At 30.7% G+C, this 25,278-nt stretch overlaps 1 protein-coding gene across 2 annotated transcripts in view; it reads right to left on the reverse strand.

Annotated features, from left to right (window-relative positions):
* Window positions 1–334: 334 nt before the first annotated feature.
* LOC113729150 (uncharacterized) overlaps window positions 335–25,278 on the reverse strand; it is a 51,088-nt gene continuing 26,144 nt past the window's right edge. For both annotated transcript variants that reach the window (XM_072081461.1, XM_072081460.1), the window contains exons 6-10: window positions 13,407–14,057; window positions 8,399–8,547; window positions 6,613–6,825; window positions 5,006–5,155; window positions 335–598 (exon numbers count right to left, since the gene is read on the reverse strand). In XM_072081461.1, the coding sequence (XP_071937562.1) occupies window positions 467–598; window positions 5,006–5,155; window positions 6,613–6,825; window positions 8,399–8,547; window positions 13,407–14,057 (1,295 nt within the window). In that variant the 3' untranslated portion in view covers window positions 335–466. The remainder of the gene's footprint in view (window positions 599–5,005; window positions 5,156–6,612; window positions 6,826–8,398; window positions 8,548–13,406; window positions 14,058–25,278) is intronic.

The following is a 25,278-nucleotide window of genomic DNA, read 5'->3' on the forward strand; positions in this document are numbered from 1 at the left end:
ATTTATCAAAGTAGTAAAAAGCTTGGTCTTTGGAGTTATTCTTCAAGACCCTCTAATTTACTATTTATAATTACTTAACTATTCTTCTTTACTTTCTTAAGATTTTTTATTTCATTTTTAGTTGTAAATTTTAGTTTTGTGAAAGGAATATTACTTTATGTATCTTAGACAAGCAAATCTTTATTGCATGGGAATTTTTAGCTAAACGTCACATAAAATAGTATCCAAAGCTTCAGTTGATACTCCATTAAAATAAGTGAAGTATGAAAAAAATTTGTACCAAATATAATAAACTATTTTTACTATAGTATTGCGTGCTCAATTATTGGAAGCATTTGTGTATATTAAGGAGTTGTTTCATTTCATTTCACAAGTGTAATCATCAATACCAAAGCACCACATATTACATTTTATAAAATCATTTTCTTGCATTTTTTGAAGCAAGATAATGATTCTATATCATTGTTCATCCTTTATTTCTACTATATTCTTCAGCCACAAAGGGATCCAGTATCGCATTAATTGATTTGGATAATGGAGAAAAGTCCCCCATAAAAGCCGTATGACCATCCTTTATACACGTCAAAGTGTTAACAACCTGCAAGTTTAAATTTGAACAATTTAGATCATTAATCACAACAATGTACCATAATGACCATTAAAATGATTACAACTATTTTTCATATTCTTTAGTGATATTTTATCCAAGTCAAAAAAAAAAGTAACTTTTCCTATATGTGTTATATATATATATATCGACAGACACACACACACACACACACACACACACAATACTCATTTTATGAGCAAATTTTCAAATATCTCAAAACTAATATAAGAAATATTTTGGATTGAGTATTGTCTCATATTAAATAAAATGTACATAAGGTTTTTCCCTCAAGATTATTAACTTATAATTCTTGAGATTAATAAATTTAAATAATTCTACAAAGTTTACTTAGTCAAAATAGTTATGTAATAATGATAAATTTGATAAGTTTCACAAGATAGCACTACTAAAAAAATACTAATTAAACATTAAAACAAAGAATTTTTTATGATAAAATAGAAGTAATTTTGACCCAAATGATAATATTCTTATCAAAATCTAGTAACAATTATAAATACAAGTATTTTTTATTGTGGCCTTGTAAATCACATATATTAATACAATATCTAAACGCTTGGCTTAACGCAATTGAAGGAGTATAGTTATCTGATTGACTTATTCTCCTATCTAAGTATTACTACTAGAAGAAGCATAGTTTCAATTACAGACGTTTTTATACTTCTTGTTGTTGTTGCTATTTATCATTGACCATCTTACAAATGAATATTGGAAATACCTTCCTTGATAGGAATATAGAGAAAATGCTCTCATATGCACCTACTACATTTTGATCATGCACTATTTCCATTATTTCCTATCTATCATGTTTGGACTTACATATGTTTTCATACTTAATTTTCCAAAATGAGCCCTAGTCTCCTTAGTTTAGATTTCTTTTCAAGTTTCTATAATTCTCCTATCTTTATTTAACAAATAGCTAGTGATATTGTTTCTCTACTTTTGCATGTAGATGATATGGTTGTAACATATATAGCAATCTCTCAATAACAATTTAAAAGGACACGACATAGTTCTCTTAACTACTCTTTTTTTAATCATAAACTATCATCTTATGCAACTTAAAATTACTTCACCTAAGCATCCATGTAATCTATGGATAAGAATTGTTAAGAAAATATAAATGTGATCTAGACCTAATACTTATTTGCCCTTGTGTGGATATTTGCTTATGACATGATCACGCTTATTATTAAAAAAAAAATTTTCCTAGTCTTGACATGATATGGAATATGCAAATGTGCCTAACTTTAGTTCCTATGCTACAGTTATTTGCATATTTTGCTATATTGAAAGCACTATGTTTCATGGGATACATTTATAGATATATTTATAAACACATTCCTCTCTTGAATTAATTAGGTGCCTGTTCTTGATGATTAGCATGGAAATTCATTGATAATGTCATATTACAAGCAGTCTTTTCTTAGGTTACTCTATAATCTGTTGACATAGCAAGAAACAACCAATAAATGTTCCTCTTGTTTTATGATTGCGTATCAAATTTTGGCTGCAACATCTAGTTGGAATTCATTCGCTACTGGATGAAATCTACATTTCTCACCTCTTTCACAAGGTTCTCTATAATGATGGTCAAATGCTATGCATAGTGCTAACATTATGTTTTGTATGAATGTATGCAAGAATTCAATTTTATGTTTTCAGTCAATGTCTTTTGTCAATGTCTTATGATTTTATTTTATCTTTATTTTGGATAAAGTTGATATATAATACTTAAAGCTCATTTCTTAAGATTTACTGAAGATTTTACTTACAAGCACATGATTGTTTTGCCTCAACTATCTTGACTTTAAGGATGCTATTAATTTTTATATAAGATATTTTCTTTCAATTTTGAACACTTAATTCAAACCTACACATTATACAAAGTTCCTTAGAGCTCTAAAATTCCAATACAAAGATACTCTTACTATACATTTCCCAAGGTTCACTTATTATCAATGTTTTAAAAACTAGATCTATCTGACTGATTCGATCAATCGGTTGAACCGAACTAGTTGAGACACCAATCTAGTTCACTAGTAAATTCAGAAAACAAAACTGAAGTAGTCAAACCCAATTAGTAATCAATTGAATCAATCAAAAGTGGTTAAAGAAAATAGGAATTTTGAACCAGTTCACAGTAAATTTTTTGTTCTTTTTTATTTAAATCTCAAGGGCATCAAAGTTATTCAACATCAAGAGAAAATTTTTTTTTTGAGCTTTCTGGTTTAAAACTCATGCACTTCACTTACATGTCTAGGTTTAAGAACATTACTTACTATAGAGTTTCTTCAAGGGGTATCATAACCATTCATTTAATTAAGTAATGTTTAGTCAAAAGTAGTGTGCTTATTATGTACTCTTGTATGTAAGAGAACATACCTTCCTGTAGTCCTCACGTTCAGAAGAAAATTTCATATAGTTCTAAGGATAATTACAACTCATCTCTTTAATTTATATTCTAAATATTGGTTTACCCTGTAACCATGTCTTGGGTCACTTATGCCCCTACAAAATAAAACTATATCCCTATTTTACTAATTTTTTCTTTTTTTTTAATTCTTTCTTCTATTTTTCCAAATTAATTTTTTCCTTAATCTTTTATCTTGAGCAACCAAGAGATATACCTTTCTATCAATTTCATTTTTTTAAATTTTTTGTTCATTAAAGAATTAAATTTTTTTAGTACATTTATGTTCCACTATTATTTCCTAGCATGCAAAGATCATACATTAATTTGTCTTTCTTTTATATGTTATACTTTATCGTAACCAAAAAAATTATGATAACCGTTATCTAATTTACAAAATTGAATATATATATATATATATATATATATATATATATATATATATATATATATATATATATTCCTTCTATTTAGTTAATTACACATCAATTTTGATCCAATTTTCAATTTAAGAAATTAAGGAAAATTGTATTCTATTTCACTATAATTAGACAAAATCAATTCCCCATTTTTTCACATTTCAGTTATTTGGAGATCTTTATGTTCTTTTTCAAATGGATGGATTTTTACATATTAGGATCTTTCTTTACCATTTTCTAAAAGTAATTAATGATTAGTATATTCCTTAATATATGTAGTCCTATCATGTGATACTTGATCACCATCAATTAAAGTAATCAAATAAATCACAAGTTAAAATTCGTTGGAAAAAGAAAGAAGTGAATTGGAAAATAAGAACTAAGATGGTATTAATTGCCTCTAAGGGGTTTTTTTTTAGTTTTTAAGGAAGGTTAAGTGACACAAAATAAAAGTTAGGGATTGAAGTGAGACCTAGAGTATATCTCAAGGGAGTATTTTATAATTAACCCTAACCCTAAAAGTAAACATGAAGGGCTAATTATTTAGTGGTCAATCTGTTGTAGAACCACACTAAACTTCAATCTTATAATAAAAATACTTATTACTTGTCAAGAAAGTCAAAATCGCTATGTTGATCAATGAAAGGCCTCTATATATATAAGTTGAATTCAAATATTCTTCTCAAAGTCTTCCGATGAATTAGACTTTGCTTGTCACATGTTCAAGTATCACGTATTCAAAGTGAATAACTAAAGTAGAAGTATTATCAAGAACACAACCTTATAATTTATGACCAATGATAAGTCTTAAACTACACAAAACTATCCAATATATTAAAATCATGAATTTAAGATTGGAGACCAAATAACTTCCCATGTTCTACATATCTGCTTATGTATGCTAGGAATTAAAAAACTTCTAGAAAAATAACATGGCAATGGCAATGTTGTTATGATGATGATGATAAATGAGCATTTTTTAAATCAACTTCAACTTGAAATATTTCACTAACCATTTTACATGTGATTAACCACCTAAGTTGATCAAAATTCCAAGGCATTTAAATTCTTAATTGGATTATGAAATCTAGTCCGTCTCTATAACTATAAGAACAGCAAATCTAATCTTTTATTAGATCTAAATTATTTCAAATTTAGTTTTTAAATCTGGCATTTCGTAGATCTATCTCGTCAAATCTCTCCTTAACATTTGGATTTGAATTAGTTTATTAGCAGATTTGAGAGAAAATAAGCAGTGCGATTGGAAGTACACCCAAACAATCTTAGGGCTATATCTGTTTTATCTTTTAATATTTTAGAAGTTTCACAATGTAATATTCTATAGATTTTATAGATCTGAAGTATCTAATATTTGTTCTTTAGATCTGTTTGTATCTATGTATGGTTGATGTGATTTCTTCCACAAGTGTAGATTTAATAAAATGATGATGTTTTCATAAAAAAAAAATGTGAATCATCAATTAGCTACTGAAGATAAACCATGTTTTGATAAGGAGACGTTTGGAAAGATTCATTATAATTTACCTCCTCCATGGTGAACCTCTTGCTAGGATCGCTGCATAGACATTTTTCTGTAAGTCGTATCATCCGAAAAAGTTGGAGGAAATCATGTGAGTCTATGATTCTCCTGTCTATAAGATCAGGATAATTCCTTTCTTTCAGAAGTGGTTTCGCCTGCAGAAATAAAAATAAAATAAAATAAAACTCAGATGTTTAAATATTTTTATTGCGAATATGTAAACTATAACTTGGTAAAATTTAGTATCCATTCTTTCTTTTTTAACTACTTAGACCTTGTTAGTACCGTAGTGCTCACTAGTGGAACCGTGTACAAATCCAATCGCAAATTTTGATTAAACAAATTTAAAAGAATTGTTAGATACTTTAATGATTTGTAATTATCCTTTATAAGTTTGTTATAACCAACATCCCATGAAGGTTATATCGTAAATTTGGGACAGAAACAAATACAACCAGAACACCGTACTCTTGTTTTACATATAAATTTCTTCCTTGTATTGGACTCAAATTTCAAACTTTTATACATACATATATCTTAATATAATATTATTCATTAAATGTGCATAGTAACAAAAAGATTTATACCTATTCTTTGAATTAGTTATTAGATTTTATATGATCAAAAACTTAAAACTAGATATTTGTACTCAACTAAATACCATATACACAAAAAATATATTTTCTTCACGAATAAATATTAAGTTTCCAGAAACATTATGAAGTAACAATTAAAATAACATTACATAAATACATACAATGAATAATAAAAATTTAGCAAATTTACTAATACATATACAGTTTATTAAAGAGAAAGGAAAACCATATAAAAAGATAATTCAAATTTATTTAAAAAGGGTTAAGTTGTTAAAAGAGAGAGAAATTGTGAGAAAAATTGGTCAGTTTAAAGTTGGATATCATTATCGATAAAACCCAACCTATCAATTCTCTTTAATTAGGCATGTATGCATGTGTGTGGAATTTCAAATGTATATATTCAAATGTGTGTGTGTGTGTTTATATATATATATATGTGTGTGTATGTATATATGTATGTATGTATGTATATGTCGAATTTCAAATGTGCCAAGATTCATTTTCTAAGCATTCATTACTTCCCGGCCTCAATAATAATATGCTTGCCTAACTGAAACATTATAAACAAGGATTATATTGCACTGTTACAAATCTTACGAAGGTAGAAAAAGTACTTCGCTCAAATGCAAAATCGATAATATATGGAATTTTAGCTAATCTTCAATATACTGACATGTATATAGATCATTAGATTTGGATGCATGACAATACTATCTGAAAATTAAACCTAAAATTCAAATTTTATGTATGCATCATGTATTCAACCATGATAATAGATACACTATTACTGTGTACGGGATATATTTCAAGATTTTCCGCATTCTTGCGTGTATTATTAGTGCATAAGCTAAAAGGAGTAAGAAATGGTAGTATTCAGGCATAAGCTAATTGAGCACCTCATATGGATTTCTTTGCTTGTATACACACTATTATTTGAGTTATTTGTTTAAAAGATGTCTCCATTTTCATAACTCAAGAACTAGACATGAGCAGAGCTGAAGAATAGCTTTCCTTACCCATCCAATCAGACTTTTTCCTCCCGGAATTTTATCTGTTGTCCTTCGTCCGCTGATAAGCTGTAATAGAACTACCCCAAAAGAGTAGACGTCAGTTTTAGTTGAGACTTTCCCAGTTTGCGCATATTCTGGTGCCATGTATCCAAGAGTTCCCACAAAACTGTCGTCCGAGTTAGTGCCATGTTGTGTTTTTGCCAGTCCAAAATCTCCCAACTGGGAGATATGCATTGATGCGATTAGATGCTAATCAGACAGAGTATAAGAAAACTGTAGCACTCTTTTTGGGATAAGAAAACTGCATTCAACTGATTGATTGACAACATAGGCCGAACCAGAACATTTCTTTTGAGGAGGCAAACTTTAATTCAACTAAAATTGAATTATGCAACTTGAGATATTTTAAATTCTTTACGGGGCAAGAGCTTAAATTTACAAGAAAATTTTTTAAAAATTTCTTTTGGACTTTATTTTTTGGAGCTTTTGTAAATATATATATATAGTAACAATTTGATGTATGTATAATAAATATGTAATTGGGAAATGTATTTTCCAAAAACATAAATTTTTTTTTAAAAAAATGGCAGTCCAAAAAGGCCTTAATTTTACAAATCTGGGAGGGTGGGGGATCCTCCCCGCCACCCCTTAGTTTTGCCCTTGATTCACATAATGGTTTCCACAATCAGAGACATTTAGTTAAAGTTATTCGTAAAATCAGAATACACAACAAGCATATTTTTGTCCTGTTATTTGTTTTTGTGATAAGAACCAAAACTTATGTTTCGGTAATCTACCAAACATACGTGTTATCAAATGACCCATAAGTTTCCCTAGTTCGGCCAATTTGACAAATGTACTAAATTAGCTGATTAGGAAGCTTTTTATTCTTTTTCTTTTTTGTGTAACCTAAGGAATTGAATTTACCCACAATACAACTAAATCTTTGAACTATAAGAAATTCTGTTGTCTTTCTCCTTCCAATATACAATTAATGGTTGATTATACATGTATTTCTGAACTGTTATCATTTTGTACTTTTGATAAACAACCAATTTTACCAATTTAGTACTTTAATTGTCAATTTTTTTCATTCTATACAAATTAATTGAAACTAAATGAATTTACCTTACTACATGACAGCCCTAATTTGCATTCATTAAACAAAATACTCTTATTCTTTTGTGGGTACTAGAATCTTTTCATTCAAAAACTACTGGCAAAATTCTTAGTTTTTAGTGTATGTTATAAACATGTTAAAATTTGACACCATGATTCAGGGACTGAACCGCTATATTTGATAGCTCAGGATGCAAATTACACGTAGTGTGAATTCAGGGGTGCAATTTACAGTTAACCCTATAATACATGGCTTAATTTTATTTTTCACCCTTCAATTATTCTCTAATTTTCATTTTAGTCCCTCAAGTCCACATTAAGACACTTTAGTCCCTAGACTATACCTTGATTTTCACTTTGGCGGCTATATATTGAGACACTAAGTTCCTACTTCCTACACTATATTTCAATTCTTAATTTGGTCTCCAAACCCCTTTCTACTTTGGTTGCTCAGGTGACTAGTTTCCGATAGTTTCAGGGATTTCATTAGCAATTGTCCTTAACTGGAACAACTTTTATAGTTTAGGGACTACAATGTCTCTATTTACAATTTTAAGGACAAAAATGAAACTTGAACTATAATTGAATGGTGCAAAATGGAACTAAGCCCACAATATATTGATCACTAAGCAATAAGCACGCCCTGCACCCAAGTCCAAGTTAAAAACTTTACCAGTGATTCGTAATCATGCGTTATAAGTATGTTGTTTGGCCTCATATCTCTGTGGATGATGTTGTGGCTGTGCACATACTCTAAGCCTTTGGCTGCACCCAAAGCTATTTTTATCCTCTGTTCCCAAGTCAGGGGCACTTTTGCAGCCTCTGCAGTTTTAGGGAAAAAAGGGAAGAAAAAACACGTGATTTTGAGGCTATGCCTCATCATAATATGTTACATCCTTAGAGATTTTGTAGGTAAAGTTATGCTGATGTAGGATACAATTGAAACAAACCAAGGATATCCCTAATATAAACATATTCCTTAAGTTCATAAAATAAGATCCTAAAACACTGTTAGTCTTTACTACATCGTTAATGTAATTTTTTATACATGTGCACGAAGCGTATCTTCCATTGAAATTTCAAATTCGCTTTTTGTACATTTGGTGTCCATTCATTAAAAAATCTGTTTTGTATTGATAGTATAAGAAAAATTAATCCTTAATTAAAATTTAACTTCTGTGTCTTAGCTCTTTTTCAATCTTTCATGGATAGACTTGCCCAGAAAATAAATGACTTGTACCTTTTGAATCATATCGCTCTTGAAAACAGATAACAGTGTACTGAAATTGTGACTTAAAGAACATAGGGAGTAAATGTGCTAAAGTAAAAACTTAACAACTAATGCTTCCCAGAAAAAAAGAAATAAAAAAGAGGGCTAAATGAAATTATAGGAGATGAGTCAATGTTAAAAAGTTTGGCAGTTTAGCAAATCAAGTCTAGAACTTATTTGATTAATATGGCAGTACTTCATTTTAAAATTTTTAACTAAAGCCAATGAATTTCACGCTTTTTTCATTTGTTATTCCTTGGAGATAATCATACTTCACTACCTTTAGCCTTGAAAGTATACAGTTTATTCTTCATGAAAACTAGTAAAATGGGTTGACGCCATGAAAAAGGGTTATTTTCAGAATCCTTTCTTGAGGTTCATGCTAATATGATTTAGCACCTTTAAAGTTTTATAAATATCACTTACCTGCCCTATCAATGAGATGTGACCACTATTCATCTCACAACATTCAAAATGACAAAAATATCCTCATACCATAACAATTCTTTAGACAAATAAATATGGAAGAAACAAATAGAAATAGCTAAAATAAATTGACTATTTTAATAATTTTTATTTTGCATTTAAACCATGCCATATAGTCCTCTTTTGCCAACCATATATTGAACTTTCATTGCTATTCTAGCAATTTTTTTAAGGGAAAAAATCTTAAAGACAAAAAGTCAAAATCGATTAAAACATCGGTTTTTCTAATTATTATCATAGCACTCAACTACCCAACAGCGGCCCTCCAAATTTTTTTTCCTTTTAGTGCCAGCATCGTATTAAATCACACTTACTATTCCAAAAATTTATTTGGGCAAAAAACATTTTTGAAGAGAAAATAGCAAAACTCATGAAAAATGATTATTTTAACAATAATTTTTGCACTTAAATATCTCTTTTCCACATTTTTATTTCTTATGCCAAATTTTATTAGAGTGCCCTTGCAATTCTGACAACTATTTAGGCCCAAAAAGAAAGTATTGGAAGAGAAATAACCTAAATTTGTTTTTAAAAAAAAAGAAAAAGGTATTCTAATATTTTTTTTCATTTAATAAACCCCTTCCCCATATTTTTTTTCTTCCCATACTCTTTTGTTGCTATGTAAAACTTATCTTTAATTACCCTCGCTATTTGAATAATTATATGAGCCAAGAAAGTCAAAAAAAAAACTACCAAAATGAATAAAAATGGCTATGCTAACAATTATTTTTGCTTTTAGTTATCTGTCTCCGTTTTTTAGCCCTCCTATGCAAACCCTATTTAAATTTCTCTTATAATATAATTACATTGGAAACATTAAAAAACTTTTGGTATCTATAACATTCGAGGTTGGAAAACACAAAAGGAGAGAGTTGGAATAACAATAGATCTCTCTCCTTAAATGATTATGTTGACGATTCTTTTATGATATTGGGCTGAAATTGTTGCAAATGAAATGGTTTGAAGGGAGATCAATGATTTTTTGAAGCTTTAAGGGTGCTAAGGGATATTAGCAAAAGCCTGAGGGCAAGTTTCTCAAATTATCCCTTAAAAAAGAGTATAATGACATTTTTTGTTGAAAATATATATTTAAATGTAATAGTTATTTAACATTATAAATTAAGTTAATTACCCTGATAAGTGACTAATTTACGTAATAATTGAATGACATTTTATGTTATTTTTAGTCACTTTGGTTATATTATTGGAAGAAAATGAATCATTTTGGCTATAATTGGGGAAAAATGTTCTTAAGTGATTAAATGAGATTTTTATCACTTTTTACTTGCATTTTGTGCATTTTTGATAGTTTTGACACATTTTAGTATTTCAACTATAACTTAAGCTACAGTGATCAGATTGAGATGATTCTTCAACAATTTGAAGATAAGAGATAGATCTACAACTTTGTTGAAGACATCGAAATACAGTTTGAAGGTTTTCCAGGTCAAAAAGCCGAATTACAGTAGTAAATTTCTATTAGTCGAAGCTGAAACAAGGCATTGAGCAGTCAAGGGTATTTCAGTCATTTAGCAGCCTACACAAATCCAAATGAGGTGATTCTTGATGAATTGGAAAGCTAACTCAAAGAGCTACAAGTTTCATGTTTCGGTCAAGAGTTAAACCAGCTTCTATCATCAAGAAAAGTTTAGTTGAAGTTGAGGCAAAATCGGAACAGAGCTAGAAATTGAATAGAAATTGCACAAAAAGGTCACTGTAGCAATCCGGCCTGAACTTGGCCGGATTTCTGGCCGGATTTTAGAAAAGGCTGGTCTTTACGTGGACAACTTGATTTCACCTCCAATAAGTCACATGTAATGCTAGACATGTGACAAACACTTTGCAGCTGTAAAAGGGAGGTGTAAACCTCATTCCTTGACCACCTTTTACCTTTATATAGCCAAAAACTTGCAAGATTGAAGGAGAGAGATACGAGAGAAAGCTTGGGAGTGCAGAAATGTAGTTCTTCCATTTTCTTAGTGTTAGGTTAGTTTAGTATAGAGTAATATAACTCATCCACTCTTGTATATTGGCTAGAGTAGGATGAAGATGGAGATAAAGAAGGAGGAGTTGAAGCTCAAGTGACATGGGTTATCTCTTCTCCAACTCTTTATCTTTTGTATTGGATTCTTAAGTATGGTTAATATGCAAGTTCTGGATTTTGTGTTTATTATGTGTCTTTAAAGTTTATGCCTTGGGTTTGGTTGAACTTTCCATGATTGTTAGTGTTCATTATTTGGTTATTTGATGCTATTATATGAGCAAGTTATTTAGCACTTTAACTCTTTAAATCATGATTAATCTGGTACCATTGATTGTGATTATCTAAGGTGTTGTTTCTGCAATGAAAATTGAGATTTAACACTGGTTCAAGAAGTGCTAAACATAGGGAGTACACTCACGAGAGTAGAGGTGCACCTATGTGGTTTTAGTGATTCATTTCATGTAATTTTATTGAAGAAATGAACTTGTAGCTAATTTCATAACCATGAGAATAGGTATGGATTAGTTATGAGTATAATTGATTCACTACGAAAGTAGAATTCATATGCATAAGGAAATTACACCATAGCTAGCCTAGATAGTAGTATTCAATGATCCAAATATAGCACTTGCATGAGTAGTTAGGGATACCATAACCTAAGGAGCTTTCATTTGTTATTTTCTTGTATAAGTTCAGTAGGTTTTATTTGTTATAATTCATTGATAGTCTAAATAATAGAGAAGCTTTAGTAGTACCGGTAATTGTTCAATCTTTTTCATGGGATCGACCCGATATATACCCTAAACTACTAGTTGACCTATATACTTGCAGTGAAACGGGTCTATTTCAGATTTTTTAACTTGTACGTATATTAAAACCCCGTCATACCCAAAACTCTAATGTGCTTTGTTATACCTGAATATGGAAAAGATACACTATTAGTAGTTAACTATATCAATGAAGGATTAAAAAAATAAGTCTCTATTTGGACCTATAGTGGTAATTGTCTGAAGACATGTTCTCTTATTATTATTTTGCATGTTACTATTGAAGATTATCCTTTCTTGTTACAAACCAAGTGTCTAAATATTAAAAATTATTATATGTTTTTAATATAACCAAACCATTATAATCATCAACTTTTGGTGATGCTCCAAATACCATCATGTTTTGAGTTACAAATCTCGACAAAGTGCTTTCAAATACAAAACTGTGAATCATTGCAAAAGAAAAAACGGAAAGTTTGTTGACATAAAATTTAGTAGTATGGTTACAAACCTCATTTCTTTTTATCATTCGAGATCAAAGATCTTAAGCTTTATACTTACAATTTTAAACAGTTGTTAAGACATATAAAGTTATATGTAATGCACTCTAAAAAACAATTAAAAATAAAAGTCACTAGCTCCATCTAAAAAAAATATAGTTTTTAGTTATTGTCAAACTGTATAAAATTTATTATAAAGAACTATTAAAATTTTTCGGAAAAATATTTGGGAGTAAAGCATATTTGGATCTAAGTACTAAAAAATTGTATTGAATTATAAGATGTCAAGAAAGAAAATTTGGGTAGAAAACATTGGGTATTAATGTTACCAGACCCCCTATTATTTGGACATTATAACACTTTCCTATCATTAATGTTTGAAATATACACTTTGCGCCTTGAATTTTGGGGAAGTCACACTTGGACCCCAGAGATAATGTTGGTATGAAAATTTTAATTAAAGCGTACCAGCACTGTTATCTTCGGGGAAAAGAGGACGACCGAGATGTATAGAACTGAAGTTGGGGATGGTAAATTGTGACAATCCCCAAAACACAGGAGCAAAGTGTGATTAGCCCATAGAAAAAAACTGGAAAAGTTAAAAAAAAAAAGGAGGATTAAACTGTTTCCTTTAGTCATCATGCATTACTATATTTCTGGGGAACTGTACTTACTTGATAGGTGCTGATCCAAAGAGCCATTGCAGACAAATTCATACACAAGCAACCTGTGGTTACCTTCTGAACAAGATCCAAGTAGCATCACCAAATTCTGATGTTTTGCTTTACTAAGTACCGCTACTTCAGACTTGAATTCTATCTCTCCTTGCAGACTTGCATCTTTGTGCTGCTTAACAGCTATTTTTAGTCCATTCTTCAGTTCTCCTTTATAAACAGAACCAAATCCACCTTCACCAAGAAAGTTGTCGTCAGAGAAGCCTGCTGTGGCCTCATGAAGCTCAGCATAATGGAAATCTCTATGCCATCCAATCGTCGGCCGCCTATTCTTGCAAACTGAGCAAATGGAAGTTTCAAGTAGGTCCTTTTGTTGATGATCCAGCCTCATTGTATCGAAAAGTTCGTCTGGTTTTCCAGTCTCTTCGACGCACTCAGGAGTTCCATGAGCAGATGTTTCATCATCGTCGATTGCTGTGGCTTCAGTTGGTATCAAAACTTTTTGTTTCTCCCGATACCTTGAATCTTCAACATGTTTTGAGCCTGAAAACGAAGTTGAGGTGGACAACACAGGTAGATCACTTGAGGTCTTCACACAAGCGTAGGGATCAATTTCTTTGGCTAAAATCGTCTTGAGAGTTCCAATCGATCCTGACAATCATTACTGTAATGTTTAGAAGAAAGTGCTACCTATGAATGCGAATGAAGTAGTAAAACCAATTTTCTCCGTTAAATTATTTCGTGAGCCTTAACACAGGCAAATTAGGGGCAGGGCTGGAGGTCAGCGTACAACCATTCAATTTTGGCACCCACACAAAAGGTTTGAATGTAATGTCAAATCGTCTCCTAATATCTCGAGTGTCACGTCTTTTTTGCAAAATTTTACAAGTAATTTGCGACAAATAACAACTAGTTCAAGACATTATTTGTTGCTGATGACCATTCCTACTCCTCTCCCTCACTTAAAAGCACCGCTCATTCTCGACCTAGCCCTAGTAATACACATGTAAACTGCTAGTATGTATGTCAGATGCGTGAGTATGTGAATTATGTGCATTCGGATCATGTACGTTACTGTAGAACTATTGAGTTTGGGCGTGCACCAGAATATCGAATTTCAAGTTTACTAAATTGCACAAAAAAGACTGAATTTGGTTTTACGTTTTCAACAAAAGGAAATTGGTAAAGAGAAAAAATTATTTTTGAACAAATAAAATAAAGGAACATATGTTGTTATGGCAAACGTTGGGTAAACAATTTAACCAGAAAAAAAAAGAAAAAAAAAAAGAGAAATAGCAAACCTGTGGATTGTATAAATGAAAGTACATTATTATTAGTGTGGAACACTTAATAAAGTTGATTAGTATATATTTTACGTATTTTTAGTGAAATTTAATTTTTTTTGGTATGCTTTTAAGTGAAAATGGAATAATTGAGTTCCTTTATGATTATTTTTCATGCAAGTAGTGTTTTATGACCAAAGCATGCAAAAATATGGATTAATGTACAAATTTGTAATATTTTTGTAGATTTAATGATTCAATCATCAAATGAAATGAAATGTGAAGATATTTGTATGATTGTTGATGATTTGAAATAATTTAAAATAAACATGAAGTGTAAAAGTATCATAGTGTGAAATGCAATGAAGTGTAAAGAAGAAAAATTTGATAGCTTTGACACCTTCTGATTTTTCAACAATAACTCAAGCTATAAGGATTGGATTGAGATGATTCTAGAATCATTTGAAGCTAAGATGTAGGGCTAAAATTCTTATGAAGACATTGAAATCCAATTCATGTATTTTCAAGGTCAAAACATTGAAGCATAGTCAAGCATTTTTACTATTGAAAGCTGAAATAAGGGAAGGACCAATCAAGGATATTTTGGTCATTTATCATCTAACAGACATCCAAATGGCATGACTCTCAATGAATTGGAAAGATAACTCAAAAGGTTACAACTTCTATATTTTGTACAAGAGCTAGTTTGGATTTCATCATTGAGAAATTTGCATTCAAAATTGGTGCAAAACAGAGCGTGATTGAAGATTGGTTAAAAAGTACAAAACCTGAAAAATGAGGAGAATTGCAACCTAATCCATGAGCTACAGTTTCCAGATCACCTCGGGATTTCTAATTTTGGCTATGCAACTTGCTCTACAACTTGCACTTAGTTCACACAAGTTTTTTGACCCATTTCTCTGATCAAATTCGATGGGAATTGCCCAAGGAGATCATAGAGACATCAAGAAACAACTTTTGAAAATTCCAAGAACCAATTTGCACCAATTTTAACATGATTGATTGGAGCTTTATTCTTCTACAAATAGGCCATTCAAGACACAATTTTTCTTAACTTTGGAGACTAGAGAAATTACACAAAATATAGTCTTTCTTTAGAACTTTTTAGTTCATTAGCTTAGTGTAGGATTAGTATAGTTTTCATCCAATTTTTGTACTAGCTAAATATGGATGAAGTGTGAGGATGAAGATGGAGAGCTTGAAACTCATGTGACAATGATGACTTCCCTTATATCACTTTATTTCTTGCATTGAATCTTATGTTTAGTTATAATACAAGTTTGGTTATTGTTTGTGTTTCATTTATATCTTGCTAGTTTTTATACCTAGGGAATGAATGAACTTATAATAATTGTTATGTGATCTTTTCATGGTTATTTGAGTTATATTTTTAAGGAAGTTATTTACCATTTTTGCTATTTCAATCATGTTTAATTGGCTATTAATTGTGATTACCTAAAAGTATTGTTTCATCAATGAAATTTGTGATTTAACACTAGTTCATGAAGTGTTAAACCTAGGGAGTATTCTCACAAAAGTAGAGAAACACCTTTATGGCTTTAACCGAGTAATTTCATAGAGTTTAATGAATCTATAGCTAGCTTCTTCATCAAGAAATGTAGGTGAGGTATAGTTATAGGTATAGTTGGTGCACTGGCGAAAGTAGGTATCACATACATTTGAAAATTACGTCAAAACTTATCAAGATAATAAAATTCAACTAACCGGTAATTTCACTTGCAAGACTAGTGAGGAATTCTATAACCCTAGAAGCTTTTTGTTGTTATTTTTGTTACTTTTATCTTATATTTGTGGTGTAGATTTAATTTCTTATATTTGTGATAGTTTAAATAATAAAAGAGTTTGAAAACCACCGATAATTGACAATCTTCCATGGGGGATCGACATCTAATATCCCCTATGCTCGATAAACAATTTGTATAGTTGTGAAAAATGAGGTATTTAGGTTTTATTAAAATTTGGTACATGGTATAAACTTGTCAATTTTTTAGCACCATTGCTAGGGAAGATTTGGTTAAATAAAAGTTCTAAGAACAACTTTATTAATTTAGACTATTTTACTTTCTTTTCTTGTGTTTGTCGTGTCTATTCTCTTATTTGTCATTTCTAGTGTCTTGTCGAGTCTTCAAATTTTGTGTTTAGTTTCTTATTTTGTTTGTGTTTTTCAAACTATTCTTCTTAACTAATCTTGCTTTTGAGTATTTGAAGGCATGCTTAGATTTTAAGAAGGATAGTTACAAAGCTAGATCAAGGCTTGAGAGAAGAAAGATCAGCCATGGACCTTGACTACTATGAATGCTTCTACAATAGAGGTAACCAAGGACGACCCATAGGTAATTATGACTTTGGTGCATTAAATGATAATTTGGACATGTTGACATCTATGCATGAATGAAAAAAGAATTTTAGTGCTTTTAATTCTAATCATGTGATTTATAACTTGTTTGGAAAATATCATGCTACTTATGAATGTATGCAAGCACAAAATATGGATTACTATGGTGAATTTGGACATTATAATTCTGCTTTGATCAATCAACCCTAGTTGGGGCAATTCTTATAAATATAGTTGGAATAATTAATGTGCATATTCAATTTGTTATGATTACGAATGCAACTATATCCAAAATGAATCAAAGGCATCTTGGGAGTTACCTATTGAAAAACTAGCTAATGAGACTTTTGACCGTCATGATGTTATAATGGGTGGTGAATTCACTTCATGCTATAATAAAATATAAGAGCACTTGAATGTTATACGTGAAGCTATTTCATGCAAGAACAGTGAATTCAATCTTAACATAAATGGTAGGAGTGTTACATGTGAAAATGGATTGCATTTTGATGATAATGAAGCATCTAATATGAACTTTAATGAGGAAGTGTCTATTTCACATGATAATGCCTTTGGAATGGATCTTGAACCTTAAGAGGCAAGCATGAATGATTCATATATAACCCCTCTTGAGAAGTGTGCTGAAAGTGTAGGTTCTAAGGACATTATTTCCCATGAAAGCAATGCGGAGTTTCCTTTGTTAACTTCTCAAGTGATGCAATTACATGGTGATATATGTGAAGTATTTGAAATCGGTAAGCCAATTCTAACTCTCATATCAATTTAAGAGAGGGCTCATAAGGTGGAGCCACCATTTGTGGATCAACAATTGCATCCAAGCTTGGTAGATTACTCCTTGATAAAGCCGCCTTGACATCCACACATGAATAGTCAAGCTAATGACTATAATAAAACACTTATTGGGAGGCAACCCAATGTTTTGTGCTAATTTATTTCATTTTAATTTTTTTCATGTTTCTTCTATGTTTTTAAGTGTATTTGTAATGTTTGTTTTGTTGGTTTCAAAATGGTGATACTTTTAACATGCCTAGTGAACAATTATGTCTTACACTTATTATTCTAGGCATTTTGAATGAAAAAAAGTTTAAGAAGTATGGGAAGTGTTGTGTGATTTGTACCTTAAGTGGTTTTTTGTTTATTTTATATAGGTACAATAATAAAGGCAAAAAGTTATTTGCAAGAACTCTTCATGCCATTGTGACTTCTAAATCTTAACTAGTTTGTTTGCCATTTTTTATTTTAGGTTTCTATTACTAATCGCTATCAAGTGGAACTCGTAAAAATTTGGAACAATGGATCATGGACTTTATGTTCGTTCATGATACGTCAATCACATCGATAGGGGAGTATTCATTTCCTTATTTTATGTACCTCGTTTATGCATTTTGTACTTTAAGCGTGGGGGTGGGAGAACTTGAGATTTATGCATTGTATGTGATTGAGTTGTTGGTTGGAAATATTGGACTTGTGCTTGAAAATATTATTGTGCTTTGAATTTATTCAAATTTGGGTTTGTTGACAGGAAGTTTCATCTAGTTATAAGGGGAAATCAGGTCAAAATGTTTTCAAAATTTGGAAATGGCTATTGTGTGATTATAATTTTGGTTAGGAAAGTATATTTTGTAAAATGGAGAAAATTATGCCTAAATTTTGCATAATTGATGAAATTTCTTCTATTTAATTGATTTTACAAAGTTGAGTGATAAATATGGTCAATAAATGCACTAGTCTTCCTTTGAATATTCTTTTGAGGGAATATTTATTTATTATCTTTTCTTTTGAAAAATAAAGAAGAAGGAAAAAAAGAAAAAAATGAGAAGAATAAAAGTTATATTTCTACTCTAATAGTTCTTATACTTAATAATCGAGAGTTTTCATCTACAAATGTCAACTTTCGTGTAAAATGCTACTTGAGTAAAGAGTATGGAAAACAACTCGAGACTGCAAAGTGTTGAGTAATCGGGATCTTCATCTAAAAATGCAGATTCTCATGTCAAAAAGAACTTTTATAACTTAAGTAAGTATTTAATATATTTTATGAATAAATCCCTCTTTTGAGAAGACAATCATAGGATTAGGAAGTTATTTATTCACTATATGATTCACAAAGTTAAGTTGAAGTGAGAAAATTGAATTGAACTAGTTAAAATTAGTGTATAATTATCTCTCCTTTACTTGATATTATGAGTACTTGAAGTAGAATAAATGATTGCATTATAGTTATTCACCTTGTTTTGATAAATTAAATTTGAATTGTGCATCATGTTTTATTTCAAAGTTTTAGGATCATTGTTGATTTGTATTTCTTGTTGCTTGAGTACAAGCAATGATTCAAGTGTGGGGGAGTTTGATTAGCATATATTTTATATATTTTTAGTGAAATTAATGTTTGTATTTGGTGTGTTTTTGTGTTTTTGATGTGTTTTTGGTATGTTTGCATAGTTACTTTTCATGCAAGTAGTATTCTAGGACTAAAACATGAAAAAGTATGGATTAATGTGGAAATTTGTGATGCTTTTGTAGGTTTAATGGTTCAATCATCAAATGAAATTAAATGAGAAGATATTTGTATGATTATTAATGATTTGTAAGTGATTTAAAGTAAACATGAAGTGTAAGGTATCATAGTGTGGAATGCAATCAAGTGCAAAAGAAGAAAAGTTTGACAGTTTTGACACCTTCTAGTATTTTGGCTATAACTCAAGTTACAAGCATTAGATTGAGCTGATTCTTGAACCATTTGAAGCTAAAACAAAAGGCTAGAATTCTTATGAGACATGGAAATGTAGTTCATGCGTTTTTATGGTCAAAATGTTGAATATAGTTAGACATTTTTGCTGTCGAAAGCTGAAATAAGGGATTGATCAATCAGTGGTATATTAGTCATTTAATAGCTTGCATACATCCAAATTACATGATTCTTAATGAATTCAAAAGGTAACTCAAAGGGCTATAAATTTTATGTTTTGTGCAAGCGCGAGAAATAGAGTAAGGTTGAAGATTGGTCAAAAAGTACAAAAACTGAAAAAGAAGGAGAACTACAACCCGATCCACGAGCTACAAATTGTGGATCACCTCATGGATTTCTAATTTCAACCATGCAACTTACACTTAATTCACACAACCTTTTTGACCCACTTCTCTGATCAAATTTGGTGTTAAATACCCAAGGAGATCATGGAAACATCAAGAAGCAACTTTTAGAAATTTCAAGAACTAATTTATACCAACTTTAATATGATTGGTTGAAACTGATTCTTCTATAAATAGGCCATTCAAGACACATTTTTGCTTAACTTTGGAGGCTAGAGAAACTACACAAAATGTAGTCTTTCACTAGAACTTCTTAGTTCATTAGTATAACGTAAGGTTAATATAGTTTTCAACCAATCTTTGTACTAGCTAGATATGGATGAAGTGTGATGATGAAGATGGAGAGTTTGAAACTCATGCGACATAGATGACTTCTCTCCTATCACTTTATTTCTTATATTGAATATTATATTTAGTTATAATACAAGTTTGGTTGTTGTTTGTATTTCATTTATGTCTTGCTATAGTTTTTATACCTAAGGGATGAATGAACTTACAATGATTGTTATGTGATCTTTTTATGGTTATTTCAGTTATATTTTTGAGCAAGTTATTTACCACTTTTACTATTTGAATCATAATTAATTGTGATTATCTAAAGGTGTTGTTTCATCAATGAAAGTTATAATTTAACATTAGTTCATGAAGTGTTAAACTAGGGAGTATTGTCACGAAAGTGGGGAAACATCTTTGTGGCTTTAACCAAGCAATTTCATAGAATTTAATGAATCTATAGTTAGTTTCTTCATCAAGAAATATAGGTGATGAATAGTTATAGGTATAGTTGGTGCATTGGCGAAAGCGAGTATCACGTACATTTAGAAATTACGATATAATTAGCCAAGATTATAACATTCAACTAACCAATAATTTCACTTGCAAGAGCGGTGAGGAATGCCACAACCATAAGAGCTTTTTATTGTCATTATTGTTACTTTTATTTTATATTTGTAGTGTAGATTTAATTTATTATATTTGTGATAGTCTAAATAATAAACCTCCCATTTGGTTGGAGGGTTTTGGGGTTATTCAATGGGTATGACTATTAATGATAGTAATTGGTAGTGTTTGGTACTCTACTATGAAAATGAATCTATGGTAATGGAAGACCCAAAATGCTTCAATCATCATTCTTGAGTAATTTGGGCACTTTTGCCTCTCATTAATGACCAGATCAAACAAATTAGGAAAAGATATTCTCTAACCATTTCTCTCTTTCTCTCTCTTCCGATGCTTCTCAATTCTCGTACTCCATTATCACTACCACCAAACACCAACTAAGCCACTTGTTTTTACCACTTGGCTCACCATCTCTTCTTCTCAATATTGCTCCCTTCAATATGGATCAGCCATGGAAGCCAAGCTAGAGAGGTAGTTGAGGTTTCTTGTTTTTTTCTTCTCCTTGTTTATTTGGGTTATTGTTAATGGGATTCATTATGCTTTTAGAAATATGAATCAAAAGTGAAAAAAAGTGTTGGTGAATGTTACGTAATCATTGTGGATTGATTTCAACTGATATTTTACTGGTAATGGTGATGCGTTTGCATATCTCCTTAAATTTGAACCAAATAATTTGTTGAATTTTAACTGATTTTTGGTTTTAATAAAATCAATGGATGTGATTTCAAGAACTTGAGAGAAATCTTTGAAGTTAGGGCAGTATGGGTTCTTGGTGTAATAGGGCAAGTGAAGATTAGTGGTGAATTTTCTGTGCAGGAGGGATCCAAGGCCGTTGGAAGCAAGAAATAAAATTTGAGGAAGAAAAATGGAGAACTAAAAATAGGGTTTAAAAAATTAAAAATAATCAATAGATTCCCATTGTGGTACAATTACCAAACAAATGAAAAGAAATTGACAAAACTCTTTACCATTGAGGACCTTTCGACATTCATAGCCATTACCATTCTAAAATATCAACCAAACGAGTGGAAAGGAGTTTGAAAACCACCAGTAATTGACAATCTTTCTTGTGGAATTGAACCTAATATCCGCTATGCTCGATAAACAACTGTATACTTGCAAAAAATGGGGTATTTAGATTTTATTAAAATTTAGTGCATGTTGTCAAAAGTTTAGATAGTAGTAAGTGATTGGATGCTTGAAAAGCCTCAAGTCAGGAAGATCCTGATGAACCTTATGCCCTATTATATTAATTACAAAGTAAAATTTTGCTAATATTATTGTTTTAATTCATAAGATGCACGGATCAAAATACTAGTAGTAGGAGTATGTGAAAAGGAAACATGGTACAAAGTAGATTTGGGCCAACATGAATATAGCTCGAAACCTGAGTCAAACTTGTGGTTTATGAGGTTGCTAAAACTTGTGAACCCTGGTGGTCTAAGTTTGGAATCAAATTTTGTGATTTAAATAGCTTGAGATTTGTTCATTTTCATTCTTTATGCAATTAGGATTAGCTTATGAAAACCGACCGTTGGAATGCATAAATTTTGACACCCTTATCCTCAAGGCTCTAACTAGGTAATTTCCATATAGTAAACGTATAAAGTCCTAATCATTACAGATTTTGGTTTTGGCTCAATTTGTCACAAGGTCTTGAATTTTGAACTTGGCACTGTTGGAATAGTTTGTGAATTGAAATGAAAATAAAGCTTGTTAAATTTAAAATATTGGACAAAAGAAAAATGCTTAATGTAGCCTCTTGGTAACCATTACAGTGAGGAAACGGTTTTGGTATTTTTTGTCCATTGAAGGAGACTAATTGCAACAACTTAACGATCATTACAATGAGAAAATGGTTTTGGTATTTTTGCCCATTAAAGGAGACTAAAGCAGCCTTTGATTGTTGTTGAAGCGAGGAAATTGTGACTCTTTAGTTTTGAGGTCTTTTGGATTGTCTTTCTTATATAAATGACAAACTTTTAGTAAAACAAACTAATTTAGCCATTTTGATCTTTTCTTAGTAAAAACCCTATCGGTTTTGCTGTTAAAAGGTTCTTCATTTTTGTTGTATCCTAGAGGTATATTGCCTTAACCTAGAAGCAAACTACTAAGTGTAATGGGGGCAATAAAAACCTTAAGGATATTGTTTGTACATGCCTCAAGAATCGTCAACAAATCCGCTATCTTTTGTAAAATTTGTTAGTGAAGTTTCAGCACTCTTCTATTGTCTTGTTTTATTTTCTTAACAATCTTAAAGTGTTTATTCATTCTTTATCGAGTGCAATTGATATGAGCGGGAAAGCTAAGAGAGTCACTTGAAGCTTGGTCCATGCAATTCAAGGTCAAGTTGGGTTTTATTGTTGCTTCAAGGAATCGAGTGTCCGATAAGTTCCATCAAAATCCTAATTCAAGTATTAATTCCATGAACTAGAAGACTTCATTTTCATTTTCATTTTCATGGAATGCGAAGTCAAGAAATTGTCCCAAAACATATTGAGAGACCTGAGAATGAAGATTAGAAGATTGTTCATCTCATTCAAGTAGTGGATGAGTTGGATGGGGAAAACCATAGCTAAATCGGCTTCACATTTAAAGCTGAACTTATGTTGGTGTTTACGTCTTGAGTCATATGTTATTTTATAGTATTTTAATGTTAATTTAGTCATTAGTTAGTTAGTGAAATAATCGGCCAAGTCATGATTATGTTAGAGCCGATTTAGGATTTCCTTTTCTTGCTAGGTTTTGTGTTTTGTTTAGTCTTTTTAAGTCGAATTAGGAAGATTGTATTGTTTCCAAATCAGATTAGGTTTTTGATGTCCTATAAAGCTATAAATAAGCAACAACTTCCAATGTTTTTATCAATGAATAAGTAGAATTTTCCAGGAATTGTGAGAGTTTCTCTAAGCTTCTTGAAGAAACTTTTGAATATCTTAGAATTTAGTCTACGTATTCACTTGGCTTATCAAACAAGAATTGCACTTGTTTGTGATGCCTTCTACCTATCAACCAAAGTTCTATCTATCACTTGTTGTGGGTTAAGATTTCATCTCAGTTCATAACACAAGGGTTTATAGGGTTTCGGTTTCCGCAACAATCATCAAACTTTGGTATGTTGTCTAAATCCGGGATTGTGGAATACGGGTTCCTCCAATTCTTGGTTGGGTTCATATCAGTTGGTATTAGAGTTGGTATACAGTATCCAGGTTATATCCCTTTCTTGCTTTGTATTTTTGTGTCGTTTCCTTGAATCTTAATTCGGTTTAGTGTCAAAAAAATCCCATCGCTAGTGTTTCTCTATCATTAGGATTTTTGTCATTGTCATGGCTATCCATTTTTTTGTTGTGGTAAATTCGTTTGAATTTTTAATAAGCTTTGTTGCTAGTTCGTGTGATAAAGTGTCTTGTGTGTTCTTGAGTCAAAAAAAAAGTCAGTCCGCATCTTACCAAGTTTTGGGAATTAGGGTTTCATGGTTGGTCATATATTTTCCTTGGAATATCTTGTGGATTCTTGGAGTTTTCTTGAATTCCTGAATCTCTTGATTATTTTTTGGAAAAATCTTGAAGTTCTTGACATAAAATCTGGTTTTCTTGCATAAATTGAAACAAGTTTCACAATCTTGAGTTTCTTGAATGCTAAACCACGTTCTTGAAACCGTGGCTGTTGTGATGTTTCTTGAAGCTGCAAATTGATATATATATATATATATTTATATATATGTATATGTATATAATCATCTTGAACAGTTCTTCTTGATACATTCTTCCATTACTAATCCAAGTTACATTCGGATAAGGAAATATATATATATATATATATATATATATATATATATATGTATGTATGCATATAATCATCTTGAACAGCTCTTCTTGATACATTCTTCCATTATTAATCCAATTTACATTCGGATAAGGAAGAACGTGAAAAGGCAGAAAATTGTTTCCTAATCCAAACCCTACTTGGATTTGTTTCCTAAAGCCGTCAAATTTGGAAATTTATTTTCCAGCAATTAGCAAACCAACTTCAAGTCCGAAAATCACTTTGAAACAAGGGATTTTTATCACTTTTCTTGCCTAAACAGAAAATTCCAAGATACCATCAGATTTTCCTCAATTTTCCAACCACATAGTGTCGGGTAGAGTCTATTTCTAGGTTCCTTAAAGTTTTAGCTTTCGTATCTTGTGTTTTAGTCATT

The sequence above is a fragment of the Coffea arabica genome, chromosome 2e (genome assembly GCF_036785885.1).
Source record: "Coffea arabica cultivar ET-39 chromosome 2e, Coffea Arabica ET-39 HiFi, whole genome shotgun sequence".
Classification (NCBI taxonomy): domain Eukaryota; kingdom Viridiplantae; phylum Streptophyta; class Magnoliopsida; order Gentianales; family Rubiaceae; genus Coffea; species Coffea arabica.